Below are 11,828 nucleotides of genomic sequence, written 5' to 3'. Positions count from 1 at the left end.
TCCGTAATTTCAGGGCCAGGGACAACCAAGACAGAAACAACCGTGACTTCGACACCATCTGCTTCTGGGCAGTTCAGCAAGCCTTTCTCATTTTCTCCGTCAGGGTCAGTAATGAACTTAAGTTTTGTGGCATATTACTAGCAATTAGCTTCCCCAAATTCCCCTTACAATTGTAGATATATTTGGCCAGTCATGGTGGCTCACACCTGTAATTCCAGCACTTTGGGAGGCCAAGGTGGGCGGATCATAAGGTCAAGAGATCGAGACCATCCTGGCCAACATGGTGAACCCTCATCTCTACTAAAAAATGCAAGAATTTGCTGGGCCTCGTGGTGTGAACCTCTAGTCCCAGCTACTCAGGAGGCTGAGGCAGGAGAATCATTTCAACCCAGGAGGCAGAGATTACAGTGAGCCAAGATCGTGCCACTATACTCCAGCCTGGTGACAGAGTAAGACTCTGTCTCAAAAAAAAAAAAAAAAAATTTGTAGATATATTTATATACTTATTAAATGTGTATGAACCAGAGTTCTTACCTCAGCAGTATTACATCTGATGGTAATGGCAGTAGTTTAATGTTCTCATATAAATCGGTTTTCCCTTTGCATTTCAAGTCAATACATATTTATTACATATTTGTGTATCTGTTTTGTTTTTTTTGCCTAAGCCTCATTTTCTTTAGGTCATGAGTCTGTTAAATTCTATAGTTCATCTAGTTTGTCACACTGAGATATTTCCATTCTGACACCGTTTTGGGGGCCAGATGTGACATTCAAATTGGCTTTGCTGGACAAACATGGAACATGTTTGGCTCATGCCTATAATCCTAGAGCTTGGGGAGGCCAAGGTTGGGGGAATTACTTGAGGCCAAGGAGTTGGAGACTGGCCTGGGAAACATAGCGAGACCTCGTCTCTACAAAAAAAATTTAAAAATTAACCAAATGCGGTGGTTTACTTCTGTAGTCCCAGCCACTTGGGAGGCTGAGGTCGTAGGATCCCTTGAGCCCAGGAGTTTGAGGTTACTATGAGCTATGATGACGCCATCGCACTCCAGCCTGGGCAACAGAATAAAACCCTGTCTCCAAATATAAAAAATAAAATAAAATAGGCTTACTGCATTGAGAGTACAATATACTAAACTTCTTAGAGAATGTAATGAAAGATAATAGCCATTTGAAATTTGAGGTTTTATATAGATGTAGAAGAATCTGTTTCCGTTTCTTTTTTTAAAAAAAAGTGATGACTGTACTTGTAAAGCTGAGTTGTTCTTAAAAATGAAAGAATCTTTTAAACCTCATTTCAAGATGAGCCCTTGTTAAGGTGCCTGTTCTCTGTGCTATGGGCACTCATGTTGAAACCTGTGTGAGCTGCTGAAGCATTCTCTTCCCTGCATTGATGGGGTTAGACTCTGTGGAACTGAGATCAAAACGTGTCAAAAGATTTTTTTGCTGTTGAAGCATTGTGCATTCAGTTCCATTAGAAAAGCCTCTTAAGTTCTTCAGTTGCTTTTGTAACTGGAATCATACTAGCCACAGTCTCTTTTTCCTGATTTTAATGTATTTTTTGAATGTCCTTCAGCCTAACATGTTAGGAGAAAAGAGGATATTAGAATATTATTTGAGGGGGAAAGTAATAATATATATTTTTTCTTTATTATAAATCATTATGTTTTATACTTCCCAAAGGTAATTTGGAGCAAATTTTAAAGAGTAGGTCAGTGCCAAGAATTATTGCATCCTTAAAGATGGCTAATAATCTTTACTTCTGTGAAATGATATTCTTCTTCCCCCACCACCACCACCCTTTTTTTTTCCTTTGCAGCAGAGTTTCATTCTGTCACCCAGGTTGGAGTGCAGTAGTGAGGTCTTGGCTCACTGCAATCTTTGCCTCCCAGGTTCAAGCAATTCTCATGCCCCAGCCTCCCAAGTAGCTGGGATTACAGGTGTGTACCACCACACCCGACTAATTTTTGTATTTTAATAGAGATGGGGTTTTGTCATCTTGGCCAGGCTGATCTTGAACTCCTGGCCTCAAGTGATCCACCCGCCTCAGCCTCCCAAAGTGCTGGGATTGTAGGCATGAGCCACTGCGCCTGCCCCTCTTCCCATTTATAAAATAACTTGGAAAACTTGGGGTCATTGAATCAGTGGCTTGACCCTTATTAGATAAAATTTCTTCACCAAGAAAGGTTATGTTTTTATTTTTAATGTGATGGTCAAAAGTGGCTGTTATTACATTATTTACTATTTTTGATGTGCTTGGGTCCTTATATTTTAAAACTAGTTTAAAATCTGATTTGAAGTGTGTGCGTGTGTGAGACAGAGCAAGACTCTGGCTCAAAAAAAAAAAAAAGAAAAAGAAAAAAAGGCGCAATGGTGCAATCATGGCTTACTATAACCTCTACCTCCAGAGCTGAGTGATCCTCTTGTCTTAGCCTCTCAAATAACTGGGACTACAGGTGTACACCACCACACCTGGCTGATTTTTGTTTTTTAATTTTTGGGTTTTGGTTTTGGGGTTTTGTTGTTGTTTTTGCTTATTTTTTGGGTTTGGTTTTTGTAGAAACAGGGTTTCACCATGTTGCCCAGGCCGATCTCAAACTCCTGGGCTCAAGGAATTCACCCGCCTCAGCCTCTCAAAATGCTGGGATTACAGATGTGAGCCACCATGCCTGGCTGAGTTTTTATCACAGTGAATAATCTATTCTGATTCACACTTGTGTGGAATTTTCTTCCTTAGCTATGGTGTCTTCACTTACAGTGTAAAGAAAATGTACAGAAGAAGAGAAGATGGTGAAAGGAGTTAGAAAGTTTTTGAACTAAATTTTCCCAGCCCTAAAACTCAGTTATGTCAAAATGACAGAGATAAGGCTTCTATTTCATTCTATTCATTGTTTTCCCTAGCAGGATGGGGCTCTCCAACATGCTCGTTGGTCTTGGTGCGGGTCCTAAGAGGCTCTCCCTAGTCCAGTGCTTCTGTCTCGCCAGATCTTCCTTCTGTCCCCTCACTTGACAGACCATCTGCTCCAGCCCTCATTCCCACGTGCACATTCCTCCTGTGCCTCTACTGCTGTAGCTTTGCTCATTTGCAAGAAGTCCCCAGTCAAACTTCTGCTACAGGAACCCCAGCCATCCCCCAACAGGCCCTCAACCTCTATCCCCGTCGTGTCTCATCCACAAACTGCTTCTGTCTGCTTAGAGATTGTAGAGTAGCTTTACTGCTTCTGAGACAGGTGCTTTGACTCTGTTTATCTTCTAGATTGTAAATTCCTGAGGGTGGTTTGTATGAATGAATTATAAAATGGAATATTAAGAGGACAGTATTATGCCTTGATTTGTTCCTTTTTAATTTCTCTTGTTAGGACTGGCTTTAATTTTGGGATAATCACACCAACACCGTCTTCTAGTTTCACTGCTGCACAAGGTACAGACTCTGTGTTGAGTAGCATTACTCATGTGTTTTCCCTCAACAACTACAGGTTATTTTTGCCCAGATGTTATCATTTGACTTGCTCCTGAGTCTTACTTACAGTATCTGCAGTAACCTCAGTGTTGAGACTGTACATCAGAAATATACTGAATGTGGGAGCCACGGTGGCTCAGGCACTGACTGTTGTCCTGGCACTTAAGGAGGAGAGGCTACTCTTTCAAGACCAGTCTGGACAACATAGAAAGCGCTCATCCATTGGGAAAAAAAGAGAGAGAGAGAGAAATATGCTGAATTTAAGAAACTGATGCAAAGGATTTCTATTTTCATAATTAAGGACAAGGAAAGGGTTTGCTTCTGGAAAATCAGGGCTGTGCTTTAACATTTAAATGTTAACATATGAAATAAAATTTCTCCATCTTTTTCATTTGTAATTTAAAATTTCATCAATTTTTAGGGTGATTCTGTAGGGCAAGATAGGCATAGTAACAGACAGGCTGTAGAAATGAAAGACCAAACTCGTTTTTTTCCTTGATGACATACCAGCAAACACACTCATCCCATGCATGTTGTTAAAAATCCATCAATAGCATGTTTTTAATATTTAAAAGAATTTGAAGACCTATAAAAAAAACCAGATCTATTTGTTAAGTGCCTTCCAGTTATCCATTTACAATTAAGTATTTTATTTTATTTTATCTTATTTCATTCACTTAGAGATGGAGTCTTACTCTTGCCACCCAGGCTGGAGTATAATGGCACGATCTCGGCTCACTGCAACCTCCACCTCCTGGGTTCCAGCAATTCTCCTGCGTCAGCCTCCTGAGTAGCTGGGATTACAGGTGCCCACCACCATGCCCAGCTAATTTTGTATTTTTAGTAGACATGGGGTTTCACCATGTTGGGCAGGGGTTAGTCTCGAACTTGGGCAGGGGTTGGTCTCGAACTCCTGACCTCAAGTGATTCGCCTGCCTCGGCCTCCCAAATTGTTGGGATTACAGGCGTGAGCCACCGCACCCATCCCAGTCTTTTATTTTGTTTTTATTTTTGTTTTTCCAAGATAGAGTCTTGATCTGTTGCCCAGGCTGGAGTGCAGTGGCACAATCTTAGTTCACTGCAACCTCTGACTCCCAAGTTCAAGCAGTTCTCCTGCCTCACCTCCTGAGTTGCTGGGATTACAGGCTCATGCCACTACCCAGGTGTTTTTTTGTTTTTTGTTTTTTGTATTTTTACTAGAGACAGGGTTTCACCATGTTGGCCAAGCTGGTCTTGAACTCCTGACCTTGTGATCTGCCCACCTTGACCTCCCAAAGTGCTGGGATTACAGGCATGAGCCACCATGCCTGGCCCAAGTCTTTTATTTTAAAAAGAAAGCATTTATTTTAAAAATGTGTTTTTATTGAGGAAAATACGGAAATATTTAAAAGAATACAGGAGTTTAGAATCACATCACACCCCTTGGTAATAACTATTGCCATTCTTCTGTATTTCCTTCTAGGGGTTTTGTCTTTTACTTTTTTTTTTTTTCCGTTTAATACAGTCTCTTATAAATTTTCCAGTATTATTTAAAACCTTGAATAATTATCATTTAAATGGCTTCATAATTCTATTTTGTAGATACGCCATAATTAAAATATTGGACATTTAGGTTATTTTCAGATTTTCCCTATTATAAATAAAATAGTGACCATCTTTCATTTAGTCACTCAACAAATATTCTTTGAGTGTTTTGTATGTGCCTACCCAAGTGGCAGTTTTCTTAGTGGAAAGGGGAACTCCTAACCTCTCAAAGTGGGCCAGGGAGCTAAAAGCATAAGAGCACTCCTAAACCTGGTCTGAGTTTGGCACTTAATGGGTTACTAATTTCATTTCTTTCTCTCTCGAACAGTCATTCTTAAAACTTTTTTTTTTTTTTTTTTTTTTGAGACGGAGTCTCGCTCTTGTTACCCAGGCTGGAGTGCAATGGCGCGATCTCGGCTCACCGCAACCTCCGCCTCCTGGGTTCAGGCAATTCTCCTGCCTCAGCCTCCTGAGTAGCTGGGATTACAGGTACGCGCCACCATGCCCAGCTAATTTTTTGTATTTTTTTAGTAGAGACGGGGTTTCACCATGTTGACCAGGATGGTCTCGATCTCTTGACCCCGTGATCCACCCGCCTCGGCCTCCCAAAGTGCTGGGATTACAGGCGTGAGCCACCGCGCCCGGCCTAAAACTTTTTTTTAATTTTTGCCTACTTCTATGTAGAAGAACCTTCAAGGCCCGCCTCCCTTCCATTCTCACTTTCTAGAGGAAAAAGAACCAAGTGTTATAAAAAGATCGGAGAGGAACCAAATAATTGTCAAAATTCGTAATAGGAATAAAATCATAATTTTACATAAACATTTTCATTAAAAAGAGAATAGACCACAATCCAAAAACCGTGAACAACTAAGTACAAATACAGGTGATACAAAGGGATCTTTCAGGAAATTATAGATAGTAGGGGTGTTGCAGAGTTCCCAGCAGTTTGTGATAGGCAGACGCCTTAAAACAATATTGGCCAGGCGTAGCGGCTCAGCGCTTTGGAAGACCAAGGCAGTAGGATCACTTGAGCTCAGGAGATCAAGACCAGCCTGGGCTGTATAGGGACACCCAGTCTCAACAAAATGCTGTAAAATTATAGGTAGGTTTGGTGGTGCGCACCTATCTATATTCTAGCTACTTGGGAGGCTAAGGTGAGAGGATCACTCAAACCCGAGAGATCAAGCTGTAGTGAACTCATCACGCCACTGCACTCCAGCCTGGGTGGCAGAGCAAGACCCTGTCTCTAAATGAATAAATAAAGCAATATGCAGTTCAAAATTTCAGGAGACACTTGTAGTAGGCTAATTTTGGTTTATAAATTTTGTTACTCTTTTATTAACCACTGTTGTTTGACCAGGCATTGTGGGTGCTTTACCCATATTTCATACAATCTTTGTAACAGCTCTATGAGGGTAGTACTATAATTATCTAGATTTTCCAAATGGAGGAATTGAGGCCCAGAGAGATAAAGCAGCCTTTCCAGATTCACACAGCCAGCAAGTAGCAGACTCCATAGCTCCAGAGTCCATGTCCTTGACCAGCAGACCATACTGCCTCTGTCAAATAGCTGATGTAGTAGAGCACTAGTAAGTAGCCATTAATTGTAAGTTAAAATTATTTTTTATGGACCAACACTTTATTTGCACATAAAATGAAGGAAGAACTTCCATTTTGAATCAAATCCTTTGTCTATCAGGAGGTCCACAGGCTAGTGCTGCGCTGAGGATGTTATTAAGGAAAGCACACAATTAGGGTAAATTAAGGGAAGAGGCCTTTTATCTCTCTTTGGGATATGTTAATTTCACATATTCTAGATATTCCGTATTTGTTGCAATTTAATAAAAAAGAGTATTTGTTCCTTTTCACCTCAGACGACTCAGACAGAGCTGATGTTTGTGTGGAGAAGCACTCATGCCACCTCCTTAGAGAAAACTGCTGTGAGAACAAGGCACCCTGACTCTGTAGAGGGGAGAGACAACTTTGGCTTAGAAACACAATAAATGGAAATGTAATGGATCATATTTTGCTAAATCCAACCCATTTTCCAATTTCTTTTTCTTGCTAGGGGCAACACCCTCCACTAAAGAGTCAAGCCAGCTGGACACATTCTCATTTAGTGGGGGAAGCAAACCTTATGAAGCCATTCCTGAAAGCTCACCTTCCTCAGGAATCACATCAGCATCAAACACCACCCCAGGAGAACCTGCCCCATCTAGTAATAGATCTGTGGCACCTTCTGGAATTGCTCTTTCCACCACCTCTAGTAAACCAGAAACCCCACCATCCAAGTTGGGAGAGCTTCTGTTTCCAAGTTCTTTGGCTGGAGAGACTCTGGGAAGTTTTTCAGGACTACGGGTTGGCCAAGCAGATGATTCTACAAAGCCAACCAACAAGGCTTCATCCACAAGCCTAACTAGTACCCAGCCAAACAAGACGTCAGGCATGCCCTCGGGGTTTAATTTTACTGGCCCCTCAGTGTTAGGGAAGCTCGCGGAGCCCCCTGTGACCTCCTCTGCAACCGCCACCACAGCACCACCAGCAGCTACCAGCACAAGCACGAGCACTTCCTCAACTGGCATTTTTAGCAATCTGCCAGTCACCAGTGCAGGATCCTCTGGGGTAATCAGTTTTGGTGGGACATCTCTAAGTGGTGGCAAGACTAGTTTTTCATTTGGAAGCCAACAAACCAATAGCACAGTGCCCCCATCTGCCCCACTGTCAACTACAGCTGCCACTCCCCTTCCGGCATCATTCCCCACATTGTCATTCAGTAGCCTCCTGAGTTCAGCAACTACTCCCTCCCTGCCTATGTCCTCTGGCAGAAGCACAGAAGAAGCCACTGTATCAGCTTTGCCTGAGAAGCCAAGTGACAGTGAGGTGTCAGCATCAACAGCCTCACTTCTAGAGGAGCAACAGTCAGCCCAGCTTCCCCAGGCTCCTCTGCAAACTTCCGACTCTATTAAAAAAGAACCTGTTCTTGCCCAGCCTGCAGTCAGCAACTCTGGCACTGCAGCATCTAGCACCGGTCTTGTAGCACCTTCTGCAGAGGCTACTCCAACCACCACCGGGGGCCCTGATGTCAGGACGGAGTCAGTACCGCCTGCCTCCACCTTTTCCATGCCTGGGCAGACTGCTGTCATAGCAGCTGCTATCTCAAGTGCAGGCCCTGTGGCTGTCGAAACATCAAGTGCCCCCACAGCCTCCAGCTCCACACCCATTGTTGCTCCTGGTCCAGCTGCAGAGGCAGCAGTGTTTGGTACTGTCACTTCTGGCTCATCGGTCTTTGCTCAGCCCCCTGCTGCCAGTTCTAGCTCAGCTTTCAGCCAGCTCACCAACAACACAGCCACTGCCCCCTCTGCCACGCCCATGTTTGGGCAGGTGGCAGCCAGCACTGCACCCAGCCTGTTTGGGCAGCAGACAGGAAGTGTAGCCAGCACAGCGGCTGCCACACCTCAGGTCAGCAGCTCAGGGTTCAGCAGTCCAGCTTTTGGCACCTCAGCCCCAGGGGTCTTTGGACAGACAGCCTTCGGGCAGGCCCCAGCCTTTGGGCAGTCAGCGAGCAGCGCTGCAAGTGGCTTTTCCTTCAGTCAACCTGGGTTCAGTTCTGTGCCTGCCTTCGGTCAGCCTGCTTCCTCTACCCCCACATCCACCAGTGGAAGTGTCTTTGGTGCCTCCTCAAGTACCAGTAGCTCCAGTTCCTTTTCATTTGGACAGTCATCTACCAACACAGGAGGGGGGCTGTTTGGCCAAAGCAACCCTCCTGCTTTTGGGCAGAGTCCTGGCTTTGGCCAAGGAGGCTCTGTATTTGGTGGTACCTCAGCCGCCACCACAACAGCGGCATCCTCTGGGTTCAGCTTTTGTCAAGCTTCAGGTAAGAATTTGTGGAAAATTTTTATTTTGTTTCCCTGTCTGCTATTTGAAACATTAGCTGCAGACCCATATTACTTTTGTAATTAAAAGAAAGGGAAGACTTAGAACCCAAAAATAATCTGTAGGTTAAGGAAGGTGGTGTGGAGCACATGCGGTGTCAGGAACTTGTTTGGCCTAATTGACTGGATCTGTTAACAGCTTAACGCAGCTCCAGTTTTGCTTCTTAGCAAGTTTGTCACCTGCTAGCTACCAGAGTGACAGTTTCATGGGGGAAAAACAAGAATTTTTAGTTTAAGGTCCTGGCAAGTAATTTAATGACTGATAGATAGGAAATTTCAAATTTGGAAGGCACTTTAGAGGTCATTATGCCCAAAGCCGTCAAATGTCAAGGAGACTGCGCTCATGTCAGATAGTGCTGGTAGAACCAGCAGGAGAGTCCAAGGGTCGTCATAGTCCACCGCCCTGCCAGGGTTTTCTTTCCCCTCTGATACCATCTTTCTTACTGTAATGGCTGATACTAACATTTAATTTGGGGTTTTTTCCTATTTTCAATGTTGTGACTTTTTGTAAAAACTACACTTTACCGTTTTTGGCGGCGAAATTCTTCACTATTGCATTTTCCATTTTAGCAGCTGCTTTTACTTCCAAAAGTTATCAATAAGCAAGGCAATTTTAAAATCTGTCCTGAAATTTACTTTCTGATAGTTACCTTATGAAAGGCAATTCTTCAGCAATAGACTCTGGGAGAAAAGCAAGGATCACTGATTTCGTGGTGGGCAGAATTACTAGTAACTGCTAATTCATTATTCGATGAAAACTTGAAAATGGTTCATTATTTATTAGAAAGGAAATGTTTTCCTTTCTTCCATCCACAAATGTTTGTTATATTCATTACTAAATTCAGCTATAAGGACACAGTGTCGCAAAGACAGACACGGTTTTGAGACCCACCTGATGCCCTGTGAAGAGGCCAGTGGACCACTGAATGATGGGAAATGTGCCAACTGGGTCCAGAGAATGGGGAACAAGAAGGCCCTGAGAGTCTTAAAAGAGAGGAGGACATTTAACACAGTCCCTGTCTCTACTGTGGCATTTGTTCTGCAGTCAGAACTTGAGAAGACCTCATGCACAGGCATGGTCATACTATTTCAACAGATTCAGAACGCATGAAGGAATCTTTTTCTTTCATTTAGTAACTGTGTGGAAAGGTACCTGAGCTGTCTACTTCAGCCCTGGTTGAGGAATTGAGTCTTGTCCAAGCTCAGCTACCCAATCAGTGACAGAGATGAAAATAGAGGCCGGGTGTGGTGGTTTACGCCTCTAATCCCAGCACTTTGGGAGGCCTAGGTGAGCCAATCACTTGAGGTCAGGAGTTTGAGACCAGCCTGGCCAACATGGTAAAACCCCATCTCAAAATACAAAAATTAGCCAGGTGTGGTAGCAGGCACCTGTAATCCCAGCTACCTGGGAGGCTGACGCAGGAGAATCACTTGAACCTGGGAGGCAGAAGTTGAAGTGAGCTGAGATCACGCTACTGCACTCCAGCCTGGGTGGTAGAGTGAGACTCTGTCTCAAAAAAAAAGAAAAAGAAATGAGAATAGAACTCCTGCCTTCTCACTCCTTGTCTGGAGCTCTTTTGTTCAGCTCAGCACTTCAACCATGTTATGCCATCTGGAAGAAAGATAAACTACCTGAAAGAATGTGGTGTTTGAGATTCAAAAGAAACCAAGGAGTAGAAATATTCATAGTATTAAGTCAGCCCTTAGAATTTCTGATGGCTGAAAGTAAGCTATTCTTAGCCGCCATCCACTTCGGGGTTTAGTAGGAGAGATGGATTCAGTCCTCAGGACTTTCGAACTTAAACTATTTTAAAATGTTAGCAATGAAAAGGGGTTTTTAAAGTATTTTCTCAGAATCTTCTCCACTTCCTAGATGGGGAAACATTTTATTCATAAGTTGATTTATTGTGGGCTATCTTAGCACACCTGAATGCCATTTAAAAAGAAATAAACTTTAATGTAAAAGACTCATCCAAATCAAATTTTTGTTTTCTTTATATTTTATAGGTTTTGGATCTAGTAATACTGGTTCTGTGTTTGGTCAAGCAGCCAGTACTGGTGGAACAGTCTTCGGCCAGGTAAATACGCTTTTGTCTTCATTCATGTCAACATTTATCAAACCAGTCCAGTTTTCTGCACTGTAATATAATCAGTTCATGTTGTATGTCGACATTCATCAGATAGCCATGTGTGGTTCTTAAGCTGTACTCCCTTCAGCTGCCTTGAAGATGCAGCAGTCTCAGCCTCTGATTAGAGAGGATCACTAGAATTTTGATCCACCTTCCATAGCTCCCTGGGAAAGTACTTTGAAAGCACATTGCCTGATTTCTTTTTTCTTTAGATACAGGGTCTCACTCCATTGCCCCAGGCTGGAGTACAGTAGCACAATCACAGCTCACTGCAGCCTTAAACTCCTGGGCTCAAGCAATCCTTCTACCTCAGCCTCCCCAATAGCTAGGATTATAGGCACACGCCATAACACCCAGCTCATTTTTTATTTTTGTAGAGAAAGGGTCTCGCTGTGTTGGCCAGGCTGGTCTCAAGCTCCTGGCCTCAAGCAATCCTCTGGTACTGGGATTACAGGCATGAGCCACCACGCCTGGCCACATTGCCTGATTTCTATCAGTCCGCTGCCTGTTAGGCCAAAGGTTGACAAACTATAGTTTGTGGGCTAAATACACCCTTTAGCTTTTTTGGGGTTTGTCGTTGTCATTTTTTAACTTCTTAATCTACGAATGTTTTCTGTATCTGTGTGTGTGTGTGTGTGTGTGTGTGTGTGTGTGCACGCGCGTGTGCGCGCGCGTATCACCTGCAACCTCTGCCTCCCATGCTCAAGTCATCCACTCACCTCAGTCACCCAAGTAGGTGGGACTATAGGCTTATGCCACACCCAGCTTTTTTTTTTTTTTTTT

At 43.3% G+C, this 11,828-nt stretch overlaps 1 protein-coding gene across 5 annotated transcripts in view; it reads left to right on the top strand.

Moving 5' to 3' along the window:
- The window catches only part of NUP214 (nucleoporin 214), a 101,997-nt gene that overhangs the window by 62,092 nt on the left and 28,077 nt on the right, over positions 1–11,828 (top strand). For all 5 annotated transcript variants that reach the window (XM_037728044.1, XM_017499063.2, XM_017499061.2 and 2 more), the window contains exons 27-30: positions 14–104; positions 3,360–3,421; positions 7,053–8,858; positions 10,924–10,994. In XM_037728044.1, coding sequence (XP_037583972.1) covers positions 14–104; positions 3,360–3,421; positions 7,053–8,858; positions 10,924–10,994 — 2,030 coding nt within the window. The remainder of the gene's footprint in view (positions 1–13; positions 105–3,359; positions 3,422–7,052; positions 8,859–10,923; positions 10,995–11,828) is intronic.

The sequence above is a fragment of the Cebus imitator genome, unplaced genomic scaffold (genome assembly GCF_001604975.1).
Source record: "Cebus imitator isolate Cc_AM_T3 unplaced genomic scaffold, Cebus_imitator-1.0 Scaffold254, whole genome shotgun sequence".
Taxonomy (NCBI): Eukaryota; Metazoa; Chordata; class Mammalia; order Primates; family Cebidae; genus Cebus; species Cebus imitator.
Note: the sequence above shows the minus strand (reverse complement) of the source record. Positions and strands in the feature narration are given on the sequence as shown.